This window comes from Pagrus major, chromosome 18 (genome assembly GCF_040436345.1).
Source record: "Pagrus major chromosome 18, Pma_NU_1.0".
In the NCBI taxonomy this organism is placed as follows: domain Eukaryota; kingdom Metazoa; phylum Chordata; class Actinopteri; order Spariformes; family Sparidae; genus Pagrus; species Pagrus major.
In genome coordinates this window covers 28,369,916-28,392,105 of record NC_133232.1, presented here as the reverse complement: position 1 = coordinate 28,392,105, position 22,190 = coordinate 28,369,916, and the positions used below count along the sequence as shown (strand labels likewise).

At 40.4% G+C, this 22,190-nt stretch overlaps 4 protein-coding genes across 4 annotated transcripts in view; 1 reads left to right on the top strand and 3 right to left on the bottom strand.

Annotated features, from left to right (window-relative positions):
- Window positions 1-5,681: 5,681 nt before the first annotated feature.
- The window catches only part of LOC141013030 (phospholipase A and acyltransferase 4-like), a 42,159-nt gene continuing 25,650 nt past the window's right edge, over window positions 5,682-22,190 (bottom strand). The window contains exons 2-4 of the mRNA XM_073486569.1: window positions 6,699-6,781; window positions 6,186-6,300; window positions 5,682-6,037 (exon numbers count right to left, since the gene is read on the bottom strand). Of these exons, the coding sequence (XP_073342670.1) occupies window positions 5,682-6,037; window positions 6,186-6,300; window positions 6,699-6,719 (492 nt within the window). The 5' untranslated portion in view covers window positions 6,720-6,781. The remainder of the gene's footprint in view (window positions 6,038-6,185; window positions 6,301-6,698; window positions 6,782-22,190) is intronic.
- On the bottom strand, window positions 8,128-10,319 carry LOC141013029 (phospholipase A and acyltransferase 4-like). The gene is made up of 3 exons (XM_073486568.1): window positions 10,239-10,319; window positions 8,639-8,756; window positions 8,128-8,417 (listed from the first exon to the last, which is right to left on the bottom strand). The coding sequence occupies exons 1-3, from the start codon at window positions 10,317-10,319 to the stop codon at window positions 8,128-8,130; spliced, it is 489 nt and encodes a 162-aa protein (XP_073342669.1).
- LOC141013028 (N-terminal kinase-like protein) lies at window positions 10,549-15,722 on the top strand. The gene is made up of 7 exons (XM_073486566.1): window positions 10,549-10,572; window positions 10,804-10,912; window positions 11,384-11,532; window positions 11,655-11,744; window positions 12,060-12,371; window positions 13,039-13,117; window positions 14,168-15,722. Exons 1-7 carry the CDS (start codon window positions 10,549-10,551, stop codon window positions 14,290-14,292), a joined length of 888 nt encoding a protein of 295 aa, XP_073342667.1. The 3' UTR covers window positions 14,293-15,722.
- LOC141013027 (phospholipase A and acyltransferase 3-like) lies at window positions 15,931-18,818 on the bottom strand. Its single transcript, XM_073486565.1, has 3 exons — window positions 18,695-18,818; window positions 18,297-18,565; window positions 15,931-15,954 (listed from the first exon to the last, which is right to left on the bottom strand). The coding sequence occupies exons 1-3, from the start codon at window positions 18,816-18,818 to the stop codon at window positions 15,931-15,933; spliced, it is 417 nt and encodes a 138-aa protein (XP_073342666.1).

Genomic DNA, 22,190 nt, shown 5'->3' with positions numbered 1-22,190 from the left:
GCAAGTTACACACTGATGGATGATGCTGCTTACTTTTCTCTTCCCACCAACTATCCAAAAACCAGCTGAACGGACAGCCCCTTCTGTAAACTGCCGACCTTGGTGATGGATCTGCTCGTGATGACGTCTGATGAGTAGAGTGGCAATGTGATGTTTGCCAGGAATAATCAAAGGAGTCTTTTCATTCTGATCAAGGCTCGAATGGTGGAGGTGGCCTCCGACTCTCAGAAGACCGTGCATGTCAATGAAAGGGTCCAGATTTTTGAGTGGACTACTTTTGGGAATCTTCTTGTGTTTTTGGATGCATTTGATCTCTTGACTGTAGACTTCCTCTTGTACCGCTCGAATGATTATGGCTGAAGCTTGATTGAACTCCTCAACATCAAACTTTGCTTTGCAGTAATGCCAGCCCTTACAGAAGCTGTTCTGCATCAGGGTTGTGCTGAAAAGACAGGCTATGTGTCTGAGGCGAGCAATAGCACGAGTCAGCGTCTTCCAAGAAGAGAACTTGGCAAATCTTTGGGAACCAAGCTGCTTGGATGGTGTTGTAGTGCTTAAAGTAGACACTAGAGGCCGGATGTCTGGGTCTGAGCTTGGATCAACAAGATCATAGGTGCTCTCAGAGATACTTGGCTCTGGTACGGACAGAAACTTGGGCCCACTGAGCCAGTTGGTGTCTTTTAAGTAGCCTGCAGCAACAGAACGTGTTGCATGATCCGCAGGGTTCTGGTCTGTTGGCACAAAGCGCCATTGGTCTGGATGAGAGGATCTTCGGATACTTAGTACCCGGTTGCTGACATAAATGTAAAAGCGCCTAGTTTCATTATTAATGTAGCCTAGGACCACTTTGCTGTCTGAGTAGTAGGTTATAGCATCGAGCTGAAGGTCTAGTTCTGCTGAGACAAGGTCTGCTAACTCAACAGCAAGCACTGCTGCGCAGAGTTCCAGTCTTGGTATTGTATGCTCAGGGCGGGGGGCCAGCTTGGCTTTCCCCATGACAAACCCAACAGAGTTGTTTCCGGCTGTGTCTGTGATTTTTAGATATGTGACTGCAGCAATAGCTTTGGTTGATGCATCAGAAAAAACACATAATTCTCTTCTGACAGCTGCTGAGGGTGAAGTTTCAGTATAGGGTCTGGAGATGGAAAGATTGGACAGTTCTGCCAAAGAAGCTCGCCATGATGTCCAAGCTTCCTCCATTTCTTGAGGTAATGGCGCATCCCAGTCACCATTTTCGCCAGTGAGTTCTCTCAAAATAGCCTTGCCTTGAATAGTAACAGGTGCTACAAACCCAAGAGGATCATAGAGGCTATTTACTGTGGATAAGACACTCCGCAGAGTGTAAGGCTTTATCTCATCGGAGACACTGAAGAAGAAACAGTCTGTTTGTAGGTTCCAATTGATTCCAAGACTGCGCTGCATTGGCAGCATTCCTGCCTCAAGATCCAAGTCTTTGAGGTCACTTGCATGATCTCTGGACGGAAAGGCTTCCATGACCTCTTTCTTGTTTGCTGCGATTTTATGCAGCCTCAGGTTTGATTTGGAGAGACCATCCTGTGTCCTTTTTAGTAAGTTGACAGCAGCTTCTGTGGTAGGCAGGAACTCGCTGACCTGAACAGACTGGTGCAGGCCATGAATAGCCACTGCAGGCGAGGGGCTATTACCAAAGACGTGGACACTCATGCGATACTCCACAATGTCTTTGGAGAGGTCATTGTCCTGAAACCACAGAAAACGTAGGAAGTTCCTGTCACCCTCCTCTACCAAAAAACAATAGAACATCTGTTCTATGTCAGCCGTAAAGGCAATAGCTTCCTTTCTGAAGCGAATCAGTACACCAAGCAGTGTGTTGTTCAGGTCAGGCCCCATTAATAGCACATTGTTGAGTGACACACCATTGTATTGGGCACTAGAATCGAACACAACTCGGATTTTCTTTGGTTTCTTCGGGTGGTACACACCGAATGTTGGTAAGTACCATCGTTCTTCTTCCTCACTGAGAGGAGGAGCTAACTCTGCATGGCCATTTTCAAGCATCTTCTCCATGAAGCTTAGGAAGTGGTCTCTCATTTCAGGCTTTCTTTCAAAGTTGCGCTTGAGAGACATGAGACACTTCAGTGCTTGGGGCCTGTTGTTGGGGAGCCTCTGACGTGGACATTTAAAGGGTAATGGCGCTACCCAACTGTTGTTTGAATCCTTCCATAGTCCTTCATCCATTATTTTCATGAAGGAGGCATCCTGAATCGAAGGAGCCACCTGGTTGTCATCTTTGGTCCGCTTAAACACAGTGCATCCCAGGTGGTCATTTTCACAGGAGAAGTTCTCCTCAGAATATGTTGTGGAGTGATTAGTGACCTGGATGTCGCTGTAGTTTTCCTTGATATGAAACACGTTAGGGCATGGATCAAAGAGAGTAGGACGCCTTGACTCTGTGGTGTTGGTGTAGAAGGTATTGATCGTCAGTGGTTTGTGGACCCTACCTAGGCACACGTTGCCCACAATAACCCACCCCAAATCCAACTTCTGTGCATAGGGTAGGTTGTGTGAGCCATTAACCTGTTTGCGGACTTTATGAACTCTGATAATGTCCCGTCCTAAGAGAAGAATAATTGGGGCTTGTGGGTCAATCTCTAGGATGAGGTGTGCCACTGACTTCAGGTGTGCATGATGAAGAGCCACATTGGGCGTTGGAATTTCATCTCTGTTGTTAGGAATGTCGTTACATTCTATGAGACTGGGTAATGGGATGCGGACAGTTCCATCCAGAGATTCCACTTCGTAGCCGCTGGCCCTTCTTCCTGAGGATTCTTTTACTCCAGCACGTTCTCAATGTGTAAGGAGCGTTTGGACTTTCGTCATTGAATACTTGAAAGAACTGTGAATGAACTAGTGACCTGTTGCTCTGCTCGTCCAGAATTGCATACAGTTTCACTGCTTTTTCTCTGTGGCCAGCTGGATATACCTTTACAAGACATATTTTAGAGCAAGACCGGTCTGTCAGATCCCCACCACAAATTTTTGTGCATTTGTTAGTGACTTCAGGTTGAGTTGAGGTTTCCTCCTCCCCGCCGTACTCTGGAGCAGGGTCCACGTCTTCTGTCCAGGGTGCGGGTCCAGGGTGCAGCGCTGTGTGGTGTCTCTCACTTTTACATTCAAAACATTGAATCTTAACCTTGCAGTTCTTTGCAATGTGTGATGACGAAGAACAGCATTTAAAGCACACATTGTTCTCTTTTAAGAATATCTTGCGATCTTCAATGGGCTTCTCTCTAAATGCGCGACATTTACGCAGAGGGTGTGGTTTTCTATGAATGGGACACAGTTTATCACAGTCATCAGATTTCATTGGGGACTCACCAGTGTCAAAGGTGGCTCTGCGCAACACCTCGGTTTTGTGTACAGAGACTTCCTGACGTTTGTTTGGCTTCCAAACTGTCCTCTCTGCCCTAGGAGCCATGTCTGTGTGAGTGATGAAGTTGAAACTCGGATCATTCCCAATCCTAGCCTCCTGGCTAACAAAGTCTACAAAGTAGGCAAAGGGAGGATAGGGAACACACTTTTGTCGCTTGTAAGATGCACCAACTGATGCCCACTTTTCCTGCAGACGAAATGGAAGCTTCTGTACTATTGGGTTGACACCTCTTGCTGTGTCGAGGAAAGAGAGGCCAGGCAAGTCTCCCTCAGCCCTGGCAGACTGAAGTTCCATCAGCAGATCGCTCAACTTTGTTAGTTTAGAATAGTCTCGATTTGTTATCTTTGGGAAGGAGTCGATTCGTTTGAATAGAGCATCTTCGATCGCTTCCCCAGAGCCATAAGTTTGTTCGAGCCTGTCCCATATCATTTCCAATCCTGCGTCTGGATGATGAATGTGTATTGCTCTTATCTGTTCAACATGTTCTGCCAACTTTTTTCCAAGCCACTTAAGCAGAAGATCCATCTCCTCGCTTGGTGTCAGGTCTAAACCACTGGTTGCGGTTTGGAAAGAACGTTTCCAAGCTCTATAGTTCTGAGGTTGATCGTTAAACTGAAGTAAGCCTGTAGCCACAAGCTCATGACGAGCGAAATATCTGACAAAGTCATTTATGTTTGAGCTGCGATCATTGAAGTTTGGAGACATGGGATAAGGCACGTGAGTAAGACGACCAGTGTCATTTCTGGGTGTGAAATGCTGCACAGGAGTGGCCTGATTGTTGTCGAACTTAACTTGGCGGGAATGGCACATATATCCATCTTCATAGATGTGTGGCTGTTGCGAGGTAAGCTGAGGTAATTCAGAGCCAGTATTGATTTGGTCTTTAAGGGAAAGTTTGGCTTCAGGTTGGAGATATGAAGGTGAAATGTTGCAGCTAGGGCTTGGCTCTGTTTTTACTGCAACACCATCATCACATAACTGGAGTTCTGTCTGTCGTGTTTTGGCTTGGTCAATAACATACTGTTCAGTGCGTAGTATGGGATCTAATGGGGAAGAATTGAAATTTGATTTGCAACTGTGCAAATGTTTCTCACTATTCAATTCAACAGCAGCTTCGAGTGCTTCTGCTTCAGCAATGGCTGCAGCCGTCTCCTTCTTATAATTAAGCATTTCCATAGATGCTTCCAACTTAGCCTTTTCTAGCTTTAAGTTGATTTCCTCCTCTGCATAGGAAAGCCGGGCTTTTTCTCGCTCTCGCCTTAGCTGCAGCGCTCCCCGTTGATGATGCGCTTGATCGTGATGAGGAGCACGAAACGCGGAAGCACATTTTTAATGAAGCTGCTGCCTCTGCCATGACTCAGCCTGGTGGTAAGTTTCCATTTAGACACTGCTCTGGAAGACATCCACTGACTTTGTGTGACGACGTCGTTGTTATCTGCCAGCTTTCACTGCGTTATCCTGCCCGCTAGAAAGCCATGGTTTCACTGTGCTGTCCTCATTACACGTGCGCTGTGCATAACTTGACAGTCAGATAAACTCCTTCCTAACATCAAGACTCTGAAGACAGTTGTCCCTTTGTCCACAGGTTTATTGACGTTGCGAGGAAAGGTGAAACTAGGACGGATATACAGAAAATATAATCAACGCTGTGCTTGCTTTTAACATACAAAATCCACAATGTAAATGTACCAGCTCAATCTTCAATATGAATTAATCCACTTGTTTTCCTTTTTTAACTGTTTTTAACTGTGACAGGGTTCATGTATTAATTACATTTTTAACTTGAAACGTCATATATGAAATAATATCTTGACATGTAATCAATTCCTGCTCATTTCTTAATTGTAATTATGCTCTCATGAACTTGCAATGGCTCAGTTACAGAGTGGTTAGCTTGGTAACTTTTTTAGCATCAAACTTCACAGAATGTCACAAAACAATAATCTGCAATTGTAGATAACGATAAAACAAACTAGTACATACCCATGATGCTACCAAAGGCATAAGATGTATGCATATGTCGCTGGATTGACTCAGATGGAACAAAACAGCAGCTCTCAACAGCTCTCTTGCTTACTTCCTGGTTACTAGCCACATGACACAACTCCCTGTAATTTAGTTCCTGAATTTCCACAACAAAGTGACCACAACCAAAAACACACATGAGCAAAAAAGACTTCTAACATCTAACTAAACAATCACACTTTCAAAAATAACTGGCCACACCCTGTCTAACATTGATAACCCGTCTCTGTTTTTCACCACAACTTCAAAAAGAGTCTTGTTTGACCTGGCAGGACTCAGCTTTTCCGTAGCGCAGCTCGTTTTCAAAGTGCTCAAAATTTTTGCTGATGACAGAGTACTTCATCCTCTTGGCCGCCAGCCTGTCCGCCTCCTCCACAATGATGTGAATTAAGTGGGGCGTGTACTTCCTGTCCAGGCTGATTCTACATGTGTCATTTCCCACCACCTCCTGCAGCTTCTCTTTCACCACCATGGCCTTCTCAGTTGGGACAGACATCAAGCTGCTGGAAACTGCACCTGGGACTGTACCCATGAATAATAAGAGAGAAACAGACAGCATATGAGCAGGATTATGAACTAAATATCGCAACTTTTTTTTGTGTGTGTGGTTTATTAATCATGAATCATTTCAAACGAACAATCTAATTTGATAATCTGGTCTGTAAATGTTACAGTGACAGCAGGCTGATATTATTCCAGACTAGGACAGGTCAGTATCAGAGAGCAGCAGTCCAGACAGGGGACTCACCGCCGGTTGGCACTGTCACATGAACAACCCAGTCATCACCAACATACACAGCCCAGTGCTCATAGACACCTTGGAAGATCTCAATCAAGTCCCCAGGCTTTGGTTTCTGATCAGACTTGGACTAGAACATACAGGAAACATGTTTGACTTTGCAACAGACTGTTTGGAAACAACTGAAGAACATTTGAGAACTCTGACATAATCTGTGTTACACAGATAAGCACAGATAATATAAGACTTTAAAGTTAAATCATATAGCTGATAAATAAAGCAGATAACATTGAGTTAAATTGCCTCCATTGACTGAACAAGTGCAGCACCTACACATGCAGTAGATGGCAGTATGCAAATGTAAAGTTGGTTTGGAGATTGACAATGAACCACAGATAAAGACGAAGAAGAAGACAGAAAAAGAGTAAGAAGACTGAAAACAACAAGGAGAAGAAGATGAAGAAGACACAGACAGAGAAAACAAAGAAGTGGAAGAAGACGATTTAGTGATAATTTCCTAACCTGTGACCACCACTGGCCCATGTCAGCTTTTGTTTCGTCTGTAAACCTTCAACTGGTTTCACTTCCCAGATGACTCTCAGCACCTGCAGGAATAAATCATTGATGTTGATGTGCCATTGACCTGGGTGTTGTGTAATTCATTCATTTACCATTCTACAACACAGGGTTGTATAACTAAATGGTAGTTTAAAAAAAAAGAAGTCGTCCTATGGCACAACTTGCCCCAAGGTGGGGGTAAAATGGGCATGGGGTCAGGGTAAATTACTACTTTTACTGATATATATATATATAATACTGATATGAAAATGACACAAAATGAAACAATTTCGAGATCATTGACCTTCATTAACATCACCGATTTAACCAAGGCAGAAACTCATACTTTGAAGTCAACTCTTGAAGTATGGCCCTATATCCCCCAGATTTTCAATATCTATTGTCTTATCAGTAGCTGATTAATTACGGAGCTGTGAAATGATAACTGTTTGTCAGATTCCCTGCATACGACTTCATCCTTTTGATAACATTATTTGGGCTTCCCACACTGAGCATGACGTCAGACGAAAATGGCCGCCGGGTGAAATGTTGCAGAAAGAAAGACTACCATCCAGAATCATGCAAATTATTCTTTATTCAAAATAATGACAAACAATTTCATGTCAGAGGAAGACAGAACTTTATAAACTCCAGCTAAATTGTCAAACAATCAGTGGGGACATGTCATAAGACAAGCACAGAAGTGTTGAATTGTGTTGAATTGGTTCAGTCATCATGACCCTGAGTTCATGGAGGTGTTCGTACAATAAAGAGGAAGTGTAGTGTAGTGTATGGGACATTACAAGGCTGTTTGTGATATATAATCAGCTCATTTTGATTGTCTAAGACATTCTTGTCTTATGATGTATCGGCAACAATAAACATTTTGGACTTCAGAGACATTCAGATTTGATTCAAGGAGCTTTTCACCCTTTTGAATCTCTTATCCATCAATTACAGAAAAAAACAACTAAAAATCCCTAAAAACAAATTATCTAAAAATGTAAAATGTTTCATCTTGCCATTTTAATCAAAAAGTGGAAAGTTTCAGATGGGAGGAGAGGTGGAGGAAAATGTCTGTCAGTCTGTCTATCATTTTGCATATCTGATGAGTGCTGATACAGCCACTATAGGAAGCCCTATAGCAAGCACTATAGGGAGTATTGTAGGCCAAAGAGAAAACGCTATGGCAATCGCTGCCTGGACCACCTGTGGAGGGCAAAAACATCTTTAAGTTAGATGATGAGCTGAGTTTTCTTGACTCTAAGTCCTTTAAAATCATTCATAACTCTGGGAAATATAGAGTTTTAAAAACCAAAGAATCACACTTTCAAAAACAACTGGCTACATCCTGTCTAACATTGCTAACCCTTCTCTGTTTTTCACCACAGCTTCAAAAAGAGTCTTGTTTGACCTGGCAGGACTCAGCTTTCCTGTAGCGCAGCTCGTTTACAAAGTGCTCACAGTTCTTGCTGATGACGGAGTACACCATCCTCTTGGCCGTCAGCCTGTCTGCCTCCTCCACAATGATGCAAGCTGAGCGGGGCTTGTACTCCTTGTCCAGGCTGTTGTTGATTCTACATGTGTCGTTTCCCACCACCTCCTGCAGCTTCTCTTTCACCACCATGGCCTTCTCAGTTGGGACAGACATCAAGCTGTTGGAAACTATACCTGGGACTTCAGCTATGAATAAAAAGAGAGAAACAGACAAAATTTGTGCAGTTTTATGAACAAAATGTTGCAACATGTTTGTTTTCATGGTTTATTAATCATGAATCAGTTCAAACAAATAATCTAATTTGATAGTCTGGTCTGTAAATGTTACAGTGACAGCAGGCTGATATTATTCCAGACTAGGACAGGTCAGGATTAGAGAGCAGCAGTCCAGACAGGGGACTCACCACCTGGTGGCGATGTCACGTGAACAACCCAGTCATCACCAACATACACAGCCCAGTGCTGATAGCCACCTCGGAAGATCTCAATCAAGTCCCCAGGCTCTGGTTTCTGATCAGACTTGGACTAGAACATACAGGAAACATGTTTGACTTTGTAACAGACTGTTTGGAAACATTTGAGAACTCTGACATAATCTGTGTTACACAGATAAGCACAGATAATATAAGACTTTAAAGTTAAATCCACTGAAAAAAATCAAACTTTGGATCAACTTTAAAAAATTACTCTAATTTGTTACAGCTAATTTTATTAGTTTTTCTCAAATCATAAATATGATGAATATAAATCATAAACATTTTTATTTAATATAAATCAAAATACTTCTTTTGACCAAGACAAAAATTTACATTCTCACAAAGTAAAAAGATAAGTTATTATAAAGACCATGAACCTTTTCTTTTTAACTTGTTGCAACTTATTTTTTTCATTTTGGGAAACCTAATATTTACTATTACATCCAAGTATATTTTTTACTTTAGAATAAACTAATAAAAACACTTACAATTTTATTACAGGTAATTTTATCAATTTTTCTCAAGTTAAATATCTGATTTGGTACAAACTAGAATTTTCAATTATACCTTTTTTCTTCCTTTTTTTACTTTGGTCCAACATATATTTTTTACTTTAGAATAAACTAATTGAAACACTCCAATTTGTTACACGTAATTTTATCAATTTTACTCAAGTTAAATATTAGATTTGGTACAACTAAAATAAGTTTTATAATTATATCTTAATCAATATATTTTCTTTTGACACAAACCAAAATGTTACTTAATGTAGGTCAATATAATAACATTTTTTGCTTTATTACAACTTACATTTTCCCATAAACAAAAGCTAATTTGCTTTAATGTAAAAACTAAAAACATCTTGTTAGTCAGTTTAATTTAGTTTACTTACTATTAAAAAAAAAGACATGGAATATGCTCTTCAAAAGACCTTACTGATTATTGTGATGTCTTTATAAGCATGCATCACCTTTTTAGTTATACCAACAAAAAAATCCACCAAAAATAAATAAATTCTACATCAACACTATGGGGGGGAAAAAACTAAATAATAAATAAAACCTGCACAAGTGCACAAGTCTGTTTAAGAAAAAAACATTAACCTAACTAGTACTACCTAATTGCTGGTCATTGTGAATTTGGCATTATTCGGTAGACAGGTAACGTTAGCGCCGCGCGAGTGCAGATGAAACCAAGTAGCTACGCAATCAGCTAGCGGTTGCTACGAGTAAATAAAGTCGTCAACAGTTCGTCCTCCTGCGCTTCATCAACAGAACAGCGGATACTTCGGAACTCAGGCGTGTAAAAAGTACAGGTTGTCGTCGTCCGTCACCACCACAAATGCCGCCCCAGTCGCCGCTGTAGCATCGGCCAGCACTGGTTAGCTGTTCAGTGAACGTCACTGAGCAGTTAAGTTATTTGACTGACATCTGTTCCTTAATTTAGGAGATAACATTGTTTTTCTGAAAGCTTCGATAGCTCAGCAAACCTCCAGAGAAGGACTTCCAGAGAGCGACCATCAGCTCCTCACGAGCAGCGTGTGTTTGAGCTGGAGCTCGGCTACAAACAGCTGTGGAGGCCCCTGTGTGAAGACAGGGCCACAGTGACGCATCGTGAGCCGCACATGCTAACATTAGCCGTAGTCCGCTTGTAACTAATGGATCATCAAATATGTCATTTTTTCTTGAAGTATGGCCCTATATCCCCCAGATTTTCAATATCTATTGTCTTATCAGTAGCTGATTGATTACGGAGCTGTGAAATGATAACTGTTTGTCAGATTCCCTGCATACGACTTCATCCTTTTGATAACATTATTTGGGCTTCCCACACTGAGCATGATGTCAGACGAAAATGGCCGCCAGGTGAAATGTTGCAGAAAGAAAGACTACCATCCAGAATCATACAAATTATTCTTTATTCAAAACAATGACAAACAATTTAATGTCAGAGGAAGACAGAACTTTATAAACTCCAGCTAAATTGTCAAACAATCAGCGGGGACATGTCATAAGACAAGCACAGAAGTGATGAATTGTGTTGAATTGGTTCAGTCATCATGACCCTGAGTTCATGGAGGTGCTCTTACAATAAAGAGGAAGTGTAGTGTAGTGTATGGGACAGAAGGCGGAGCAGCAGCGGAAGACAGCGGGCCCGCCAACGACACCAGCCCTACCAGTGCCACTGACGAAGCACCTGCACCTGGTAGGGTTATATCACACTCTTTTTGTCCTGTAAGACTGCTGCATTGAGCAGTTTCTTAAGAGGATAGAAATTAATACAGCAGGAGAACCAGACATGTCGTCTTTTTTTATTCCAAATGTTCTTCTTCCTTGTCAAAACCTGGAGCCTACATTACCCAAAATACACCTTTGCTGATCTGAGTTTGATATGAGAATTGGGTCTGTGTATGTTAGTAGCGACTAATGTAGCGTCTAGCTGCTTTCCTCAAGCAGAGAAGAGGAGCTCACTTCTTTCTCACTCCACATTGCCAGATTTTATTTGATTACCAAACTTCTTCAGACCCAAACATCGTTGATTCAAGTGATAACCCTCGAGGCAACTTATCAGCACCCTCAAAGACGTGAAGCACACTTCAATCGGTGGAGTGCCACTTTAAGAAATCTTAAATATGCCACCTGAAACCTTTTCTTTGTTTTTTATTTTCTATTGCAGGTTCTGAAGATAAAACTCCACAAGCCTCACTGACTCACCATGCTGCCTCTGGTCGTGCCAACCAATCACACACTCTCGAAGTTAAGGACAATGATGAAGAGGCGATGGGAGACCGCTGGGACGAGGAGGAGGACTGGGGAAGTTTGGAGGTAGGGTTTCAACTGTTGACTAACAAGAAAAACTGAGTAATTATTATTGTGATACATGCGTGAAATTATGTCACATCATTGTATTTTAAAATGTCATAAATTACAAACTGTTTCTCATATAGGAGCCAGATAAAACTCAAACTGAGCCAGATGACTGGAGCACTGACTGGTCAGGAATGGCACCATCCAAAAAGAAGGCCAGTGACAAAGGAGTATGAGCCCTTTCATTTGGATCCAATATACAATATTACCTTATGTAAATGTAAATATTACCCCTGACAGCACCTTATACTACTAGTTTATTGTACAGGCTTGATACCTTTCCGTACATACCAAAACCCACGTATAGAATTGAAAGCAAATGAAAGCAAGCAAATTTTCGGCACCATTTAAATTTACGATCACATTTGTTTTCTGTGTGGAGATAAAAGAACCTAAACAGTCAAAGTCAAAGTTCTTTATTTGATCTTTTTGTATTATTTCACTTAGTGCCTTTGTTAATCGGTTATCATCTCTCTGATATCTAGATGGGGCGGTCGACAGCTGTGAAAAAGCAGAGCTCTGACTGGAGCAGCTCAGGCTGGGACGCCGACGACAGCTGGTCCAACGAGAAGGAAGGGCAGGGTCAGAGCTCTGCAGGCGAGGAGGGCTGGGGCAATGACTGGGGGGAGGAGGAAAACGACATAACACTGACCAATACGACGGTCCAGCTGCCCGATGGGGTGCGGTTAGCCAGCGATTACAACTGGGACAGCAGCAGCGCAGCCAAGGGGGCTGGTCAGAATGATCTGTTTGCGAGCGTCTCCCAGAGAAACACAAGCGGTACTGCTGCAACCACGGTGAGGACGGAGCGAGGCGAAAAGACAGATTAGTCTCAATTAGGTTTGAAATATTTGACGATGTGAACCCTGAATGCAAAACGCTAATGATAGAAAACATTCTGCATCATTATTCATTGTTTTTCCAGGTTTTAAGTGTTGCAAGTCTGCATTTATGTAACTAACTTCATGTATTCGTTAGATTTACAAATGGAGGTAGAGAGATAAAGGAGGTGGGAGACATTGGTGTTGACAGATCTTTTCATTCAGGCTTTCTTTTTTGTCCAAGTAGTTTGCCTGTGAAAACAACGCAAGATGATATTAAACAGAATCTGTTAGATGACGATAAAGGTGAAGGGACACTGAGCATAAAGAATGAACCACCTGTTAAAAATTAATAGTTTGACTTCTTGGAAGTAAGTTTTCTTGCTCATAGTTAGATGAGAAGATCAACACCACTCTCATGTTTTGTATGGTAAATATGAAGATAGAACCAGGAGGAAGTTAGCTTAGCTTAGCATAAAAGCTGGAAATGGGCAAACAGCTACCTTGGCTTTGTTTACCAGCATCTTGAAGCTTATGCATAAACATATTATATCTAAGAGAAGAAACTTATTTAACAAAATGTAAAATAAAATTCCTTTAAATTGAATTAAAAGTGGTGCGTGTTGTGTTTTCTCCTCGTCAGGCTGGAGATGGTTGGAGTGCAGAGGCAACAGGAGACTGGGGAGCTGAGGAGAGCTGGGAGTCAGTGGATGGAAACCAGGGTAAGTCTCAGTTGGTCCTCTTATCACAAATATGAACCATTATTTGCTCAGAATGAGCTGCAGACAGATGGTGCATCTCACATTTACTCTAATACGATATTTACATCAACATTTGGCGTATATGCAGGGTTTTTTTGTGGATACACCTGCTAAAAATATCTTTTTTACTTTTCCATTGCCAGTTTTTATGTTTTCCAGTTGTCCATCCCTCCGTATGTCCCATTCTTGTAAATGCGATATCTCAAGAACCTAGATTTTGGTGGCCAAAGGTCAGAGGTCAAGGTCACTGTGGCCTCACAAAACACAGTTTTGGCTACAACTCAAGAATTCATACAATAATTCCAATCAGATTTAACACACAAATGCCTAATATGATAAAACAATGAAATTATGGCATTATATTCATAAGATCAGAGGTTAAATGCTCTTTGACATCAACATTTTCTGCAAAAAAATTTCTGGTCATTATTCAGCACCACAGCTCTGGAACAGTAATCCTGGCTGGTGCCGGAGACATTCAACTGGTGCGGTTGTTTTTGTTTGTTTGTTTGTGTGTTTTTTCTGTTGTGTCACATTAGATGTCATAAGCACACAGGAAAACAGGGAATCATAAAGAGCAGCATGGAGGCCAGTGACAATGTTACCGATGTCATTTAAAAATGTTTTACTTCAGTCGCTCACGAACTCGACAACTACTGACCAGCATTCGTGCACTGCTTGAACAGAGACGGATGTAAAAGTACTTATATACCAATGACGGGAACTTAAATGCACGTAGTGGCATTGTGCTTCCAGCACGTGTTTCCATTTACATGAGTCATTTGACACAAGATTGAATGCTGATTGTATCCTTTCCCACTGACAACAGCCAGAGGGTAGTGGGTGTTAGTGGGTGTTGTGTCCAGTGTGAAAAGGATTTTACTCTGGCATAAAATAAAGACCAATCTTCTGTGTACGATCTTCCGCCTGAACTGTATTTACACTAATGCGCAAGTATTCTTGTTAGACAACCATTAACTATCTGACTGAACTGCCTGTATTGTCATTCAGGTCTCAGCAAGGCCGAGCTGTCCAAGAAGAAACGGGACGAGAGGAGGAAAGAGCTGGAGGCGAAACGGGCAGAGCGCAAAGCTGCTAAAGGTCCTCTCAAACTGGGTGCACGCAAGCTGGACTGACGGGGCACGCAAAGAGTGATTTGAGGGTGGAAATGGAGAGGGAGGAACATGGACCACAGTGACTGGACCCAGAGCAGCGGATGGAGGCTCGACATTCCACAAAGGAACAGAAAGACATGTTGGCAGTGGACAAGATACTGTAAACAGTCGCTGGTAAAGAGGCGGCTTGTTGTTTGAGCAGAGGAAAACGTTACCGTTGGTCAGTGGGTGACTCTGCTTCTGACAACAATCCAGTGCTTTACGAATGCATTATTGTGGACGGCAGAGCTGAAACAAATGCAGAATCCGGAGAGACATGAAGCAGAACTCCTTGAAGCAGAGTTGATCACAAAATCCCCCCCTCTGTTGTTGTTGTTTTTTTTTTTTTTAAATACATAACTCAGTTGTAAAGTAAATGTATATAAATGGTGCATCTGGTCTTAAAATGACACTTTTTTTTAAACATTAAGAAATATATATAACAGAATTGAAACATGTATTATTACACACACACTCTGGATATGAATGTTTTAGTTCAGCTGTCACTATCTTACAGATTTAAGACATAAAAGCGATCAATGCATGCACTTGTGTATTTGTGTGGCCTAACAACAACAACAAAAGGTTTCATGGCAAAGAACGTCGATTGTGTTAAGTTCACTTTGCACATACAACACTGTATTTTACTGTACTGAACTGGCCTGACGGGTGACACATTCGACTGTTTTCAGATCTGTAAATGTGTAACAGGCACTGCAGACACATGATGAGCACAGGAGGGAAATAAGTAGTTAAATTGAGGCTGGAGAACTGGTTTCAAATGTGTTTACATGCCTTTTCCTGTGATCTATGTGGGATAGTGCTGTGGTGGAGGGGTTATGAAATCAAAGTTCGGATCAGTTTTATTTTGATATCTTTGAAGGTCCCGTCGTGCATTTGTACCTGTATAATCCCACAGATAACACCTTCACTAAAACCTTTTGGGATCATTGACGCAAGTAAGAATTATCCATCAGTCATTTTTGACAGTCTTGGGTGTGGTCAGGGTAAAGGAGTGCCCTTAAAGTTTCTTTTACTCTTTTATTTGTGCCTTTTATTTAATTGCAGATCTGCTCTGTAGGATCACATCCAAGAAGTCTAACAGAACATTTTAAAAAGTGGAAATGTCTGCCGATGCTGAGGTTTCATCAAAGCTTTCAGTGTAGCCCCAGATCCCCTGTCTGTGTTGGATGTGGTCCTGTAAGGTTTGATGTAAGATGCTGTATTAATAGGCCGCCTGACACAATCAACAGCCGTCTCCACTGGAGCTAATGTCCTGGTATGAGGTGTTCAGGTCAGGTAAAGAACTATGCTGTGTTGGTGGACTGAGGAAGACTGGATGCAACGTTTTACAGAGAAATCAAATCATGTAGCATGTGAGCTATTCTATAAATAAATATAATTAAATTACACATGTTTCTTTCTTTAAATTTAAAGGCTGTAATCATATACATCTTCAGCAAATGTATCAGCCGAGAATTCACGAGAAGGGGGGCAAGTATCCATATCCTAAGATTTCTACTCCCACAACACAACAAAGGCAACAATATCAAGATCTCCATTTGGACGTCACAGGAAAGTGTTTTTCCAGGTGATATGAAGAGGTTCAGATGTGTCCTGTTATTTGTAAGGACCTGTAGTGGCCTGGAAAAAGCCAAAAGATTCAGAAAAACAAGTTCAAAGTACTCGGGTATGAAATTAGGTGGCTTGTCTCTACAACTCAACAATACTAATATAATACAGCATGTTGCTTCTAATTGAAATGCTTTGGAATTCTAATAAAGGAAATAAGTGAACAGATAAAACTATTATTAAATAAATTAAAAACTGAAACCAGACTGAGATCAAGGCCGTAAGGGTTTTAAGAATTACGACTGTGCCAGGGGACCACATGTTGCAGAAAGAAAGAAAGATGACCATCCAGAATCACAGATTATTCTTTATTCAAAACAATCCCTCCACCAAGGCCCAGAAGTCCCCTTCAATTCAATCCAGCCGAGTCCAATACCAAACTTTACATTTACATTCAGGGCATTTAGCTGACGCTTTTGTCCAAAGCGCCTTACAATAAGTACATTTGTCACGAGAAAGAAAAGAGTTTGAGGAGTTTACATGGATTTCTTGATCCTTATCATAAAAGCAGGTCAGTATTTGAATCTGTTGTAACTGATATGATAACTATTACCGTGACTAATTCCTCAAATATGATTAATTTATTTAATTTTCTGGTTTGACTTAGTTCTGATTCTTTATTAATTCGTAAGTGAAACACAGAATCCATGTCTCCATTTTGATAAATGGCTGATGGACTGTGAAAACACCAGTGAAAATTATGGAAATGAATCTTTCCTGATGATGTCTTCTATATTTTAAGTAAGAGATAATGTCTGACGAGGTGTCCAATATCAGGAATTTGGTTCCTTCTGTGGAGTCCATTAATTCCTGATTACGGACACATTGAAGACCATTATCCCAGTTATACCATGGTCACTTGCCAGAAAGAAATAAAGATCATTAATGTAAAAAAAAGTTTAAGTTTTCCCCAAGCAGTAACATAAGATTCTTATGAAATAGAAACGTTGTTCACTACCCCAGTAACTCCAAATACGCATAAATTAATGACTTTTTATCCTTTTTCCATCTACCAAAAGTTTCATATGAAATCTGGAGATAAATGTGAAAATCGGTGTCATCGGTGTGATTTTTATTTCAAAACTATAGACTTTTGTTACATGGGAACACCAGTGATGCAACTCCAGGGGCGATTACTTTTATTTAGTTTTAGGTCATTTCTATCATATATTTGATAGTTATGTATACATTATTGCATTTTAATAGGTAGAAAACATGGTTGTGAACTCTGAATACAGCACTCATTATATCCATGACTAGACAAGTAGTTCTGTGGTGCTTTGCAATGTGAAATAATTGATTAAAAAAAACAAATACTCCCAAATTGATGGACCAAGAGAGAGTAATTGTTCAAATAACCTGTTGTTTTATTATAAAATCTGAAAAAAAATGTAAGTTTCAAGTGTTTTTCAGGTGTAATTTTTCTGTAAGGGCGAGGGAAAGAAAAATTGCCATAGAAAAAAACAATTCTAATTCAACAGCATGTTAAACAACGAGACAAGCTTACCAGTCATGTCACTGTCCACAAATCAATACAAGTACTGAGTTGAACAATGAATGTGATGTGGGAGGACTGCTTGATATGGTCAGTTCAGAGGGACAGTGTACCTTGAGTGTTAGAGGCGCCACCCTGTGGTGCTCAGAGGATGATGCACTGACGGCAAAAGTATTCATATTTTTATTTTTTTAATTTTTTCCAACGTGGAGGTGTCTGCAGTCAGCTGATGCCATTTTGATTCAAGCTTTGGTGCATTAATTTAGATCTTTAAAATGTCACACATCTCTTTTCCAGCACACCATGTTTGTTCACCCAACTTTGACTAAAAAGAAAAGTTTTGTCTCATATTTTAATTGTATTTTTATCCTTAATTTGCAGTCTTATCACTCTTCTTTGCCTAACTGTTGGATTTCTGTCTTTTATTGCTTTATTTATTTATTTATTGTCCTGTGTGCAGAAGGTGCCCATACCAAAGAGAGGAAACTGCTCGCTGTGTTAGTGTTATTCAAGTTAGAAAGTTAGGGGGAAAAAAGCCTAAATTAAACTTAACCTTAATAAATGAAACAAAGCTGGCTGTGCTTCATAATGGACAAACTACCAACTTTTTAAAGGCAACTTGCTCAAAAGATTTTGGATGCAGTGACCTCAGTAATGTCTGACCAATTGAACTTACTGAAAAACCTTCAGATTTATGCAAAAATATTTTTTTCCTTTATTGTGTTTCTTGTGTGTGTGTTCTTTTACTATACTATTATCATTAAATTAACTACACTTAATTCATCTCATACTTACACAAACTCCACCACAGGCCCAAAAAGGTTTCTTTAATGTAAAAGACAAACATGGGTCCACTGACCTGCCAGGACTCAGCTTTTCCATATCGCAGCTCCTTTGCAAAGTGCTCACAGTTCTGTGTCATGATGTCGTACGGCTGCTCGGTGCCCACCAACTCAAGCGCCTCCTTCACAATGGTATCAGTTGGGTGGGGCTCGTACTTCTCATCCAGGTCTTTGTTGACTTTCCACTTGTCGGTTCCCACCACATCTCTTAGCTTCTCTTTCTTCACCATGGCCCTCTGAGCTGCGACCGACATCACACAGTTGGCCCCAGCACCAGCGACTTCAGCTATGAATTAAAAAGATGATAATATAATTTGCACAGAATTATACACTAATTATGGCGACATATTTGTGGTTTATTAATTATAAATTGGTTTATCCAAACAAGCAATCCAAGTTGTGTCGAGGGACTCACAGGGTGGTGCAATGTGAACAACTAAGCCATCACCAATGTACACAGCCCAGTGCTCATAGAGGCCCCTGAAGATCTCAATCAAGTCCCCAGGCTTTGGTTTCTCATCAGACTTTGATTTGAACATACAGGAAAAAGGTTTGACTTTGCAAAAGATTGCTTTTGGCAATAACTGCAGTACATCTGAGCTAGGCAGACTCTCTGACATAAACTGGGTTATACAAAGTTAATGCAAGACATTATATTCTTTATACAATAACACATTGGATACATGCTATAAAAGTTGCATAATTAAACATAATTGCTGTAATAGAAAATATAAACCGCAAAGAAAAAAACAAAAACAAAAGCACTAGTCTAATTTTCAATATTCTGATTCAGTGATAATTTCCTAACCTGTCCTTTGTCCATGTCAGCGTTTGATTTGTCTGGTTTCACTTCCCAGATGACTCTCAGCACCTGCAGGAATAAATCATTGATGTTGATGTGCCATTGACCTGGGTGTTGTGTGATTCATTTGTTCACCATCCTACAACACAGGGTTGTTTAACTAAATGGTAGTTTTAAAAAAATGAAGTTGTCCTATGGCACAACTTGCCCCAAGGTGGGGGTAAAATGGGCATGGGGTCAGGGTAAATTGAGTCCTCAAAGGGTAAATAGCCACCGTTAAATACTGATATAAAAATGACACAAAATGAAACAATTTTGATCACTGACCTTCATTAACGTCACTGATTTAACCAAGGCAGAAACTCATACTTTGAAGTCCACCCATATGTTTGTGTGTGCTTGTTAAACATGCTAACTTAACATGTTCAGTAAAGATTAAACTGTGATCATTGTGTTTTAGCTACAGATGGAATGTAAAGTATGTGTCATGATTGGGACTGTTGATGTGGTTTCTGTACTGTTGTGTTTACAGAGGTGCTCTGCAGAGGCTGGGTGTGGCTTCCCTGATAACTGGAGTGCTACGAGCTCCAGCCTCTCAAGCCACCAGCCTCCAGCCTACGCACCTCGACCTCCTGCCTCCACCAGCCCTGAAACTCTCTGAGCCAGTTCAACCTCCATTTTGACAACTGTTCCACACAGTGGCTCAGATCCACAATGATTTTATGAACTTGTGAGAAGCTGCATATAAAATAAATGTACAAAATGTGCTTCTGAATGCTTCTAATTCAAACACTGTGTATACTGGAGGCCTATGTTGTGGCATGAAGGGGCTACAACTTTTATTCCATTGTGCAATGTTGTGTTACAAAATGACAATGAATGAACCTGATACTTCATTGCTAAAATAAAACTGAAATGACTTTAACTTTATTTCATTTTAATTAGTTTTGTTTCTCTTTAGTTTGAGTTTTTGTTGAGGCTATCATGTTTTATTAAGTTTCAGGTCAAGTTTTTTTCAAGGGCTTCGATTTAGGTTCACTTTTAATTTACGATAATAACACTGGGGCCAAATAATAGAAACACCCTCAGGTAGCCCATAACATGGCCTACCTTGTTTGAAAGCACCAAAAACCAACATGAACACCTCTAAAATAGGTTAGGGTTAGGCTGTGTGAGCGTTTTTATAATTTAGTTTGAGTTTTTCATAAAAGGTTTTGTTTCAGTTTAGTTTTTGTCTGTACAGTACAAAATAAACAAGTTTTAACATTTTAGCAAACACACAAATACTGACGGGTCTTCTAACAAAAAAAATCACATTTTATGCAAATGTTTTGTCAGTCTGTCCTCTTATCTTTAAAGATGAAGTCGAATGTCAGAGACACCTCCAAAGAGCCACATAACTTCCTCTGTGAGGGATCAAGTTATTCAAGGTTACCTTCACAATGAAAGTGTAATCCAAACGTCACAATGTGCACGCCTACATTTGGCAGAGTGCAAATGTAAAGTTGGTTTGGAGATTGCCAATGAACCACAGATAAAGACAAAGAAAAAAGACAGAAAAAGAGTAAGAAGACTGAAAAGAAGATGATGAAGGAGAAGTAGATGAAGAAGACACAGACAGAGAAGACAAAGAAGTGGAAGAAGACGATTTAGTGTTCTGATTCAGTGATAATTTCCTAACCTGTCACCACCACTGGCCCATGTCAGCGTTTGTTTCGTCTGTAAACCTTCAACTGGTTTCACTACCCACTATCATTCATTTACCATTCTACAACACAGGGTTGTTTAACTAAATGGTAGTTTTAAAAAAATGAAGTCGTCCTATGGCACAACTTGCCCCAAGGTGGGGGTAAAATGGGCATGGGGTCAGGGTAAATTACTACTTTTACTGACATATATATATATATATAATACTGATATAAAAATGACACAAAATGAAACAATTTCGAGATCATTGACCTTCATTAACGTCACCGATTTAACCAAGGCAGAAACTCATACTTTGAAGTCAACCCATATTTTTGTGTGTGCTTGTTAAACATGCTTACTTAACATGTTCAGTAAAGAACCTGAAACTCTCTGAGCCAATTCACCCGTGTCTCACCCTGCAAAAAAAAGGTTTTGTTGGTAAATGTATATTCCCCGAACTTCGATGATGTTGAAGTAGCAACCAGAGTGCTGAGTAACATCCTCTTCTTGAATACTCACCTCCTGATCCTCGGAGGGGATCCAAATTGTGTTTTTGACTCAATCTTGGATCGGTCTAATCCTTGTAATCTGACTCAATCTGCTATGTCTAAAACATTCTCAGATTTTATGAAACAGAACGGCCTTATTGATCCGTGGAGATCTCGTAACCCCTCTATTAAAAGAATGTCTTTCTTCTCCCAGGTGCACCATTCATATTCTAGGATTGATTATTTTTTCATTGACGGTACTCTTAATTCATGTGTAAATTCTTCTGACTATTTAGGTATTGTAATATCTGACCATTCACCTTTATTATTACCTGAGAGGTCAAATGATTTCTTACTCTGCTCTTTCTAATAAAAAGATTAATGCTAGGCTTAATGAACTTAAGTCTGCGATTAGTAACCTTGATCAAAGATATGCACTGAACCCTTCTCCGGAGCTACTTAAGCAGCGTTTGGGTTTCAACTAAAGAGGCAGAGCGCTTGTTACTACGCATGCGCGGCTCATATTATGAACATGGCGACAAGGCAAGTCGTTTACTGGCAAATCAATAACGACGACAGGCCACTTCCCGTTTGATACCCAGTATTAAAAACACTTATGATACTATTACTACAGATCCTTTGGAAATGAATGCTACTTTTAAATCATTTTACTCTTCATTATATAAATCTGAATTTCCTACAGACAACACTAAAATGAACACATTTCTTCAGAACCTTTCAAATCATGTCACTGATACTAATACTGCCAGGCAACTGGACTTCCCACTCTCCATTGAAGAAGTATCAAACGCAATTAAAGCTACGCAATCTAACAAAGCTCCAGGCCCCTTTTATTGTATATAACCGATCCTACACTTTCTATCCCCGCTGTTTTAAGTATTCTGGAGAACTTCAGCACCTTTTCAGGTTAT

What these genes read in the sequence shown, in the direction of transcription:
- LOC141013029 (XM_073486568.1), bottom strand. Translation starts at nt 10,319, where the DNA reads ATGCGTCACTGTGGCCCTGTCTTCACACAGGGGCCTCCACAGCTGTTT. An exon ending in AGCTCAAACACACGCTGCTC is followed by an intron (nt 8,757 to 10,238) that starts GTGAGGAGCTGA and finishes TGTATGTTCTAG; the next exon opens with TCCAAGTCTGATCAGAAACC. An exon ending in TCACGTGACATCGCCACCAG is followed by an intron (nt 8,418 to 8,638) that starts GTGGTGAGTCCC and finishes TTTTATTCATAG; the next exon opens with CTGAAGTCCCAGGTATAGTT.
- LOC141013028 (XM_073486566.1), top strand. Translation starts at nt 10,549, where the DNA reads ATGTCAGACGAAAATGGCCGCCAG. An exon ending in CAGACGAAAATGGCCGCCAG is followed by an intron (nt 10,573 to 10,803) that starts GTGAAATGTTGC and finishes CTTACAATAAAG; the next exon opens with AGGAAGTGTAGTGTAGTGTA. An exon ending in TGACGAAGCACCTGCACCTG is followed by an intron (nt 10,913 to 11,383) that starts GTAGGGTTATAT and finishes TTTCTATTGCAG; the next exon opens with GTTCTGAAGATAAAACTCCA.
- LOC141013027 (XM_073486565.1), bottom strand. Translation starts at nt 18,818, where the DNA reads ATGTTCAAATCAAAGTCTGATGAGAAACCAAAGCCTGGGGACTTGATT. An exon ending in TGTTCACATTGCACCACCCT is followed by an intron (nt 18,566 to 18,694) that starts GTGAGTCCCTCG and finishes TTTAATTCATAG; the next exon opens with CTGAAGTCGCTGGTGCTGGG. An exon ending in GAAAAGCTGAGTCCTGGCAG is followed by an intron (nt 15,955 to 18,296) that starts GTCAGTGGACCC and finishes GGCTTTTTCCAG; the next exon opens with GCCACTACAGGTCCTTACAA.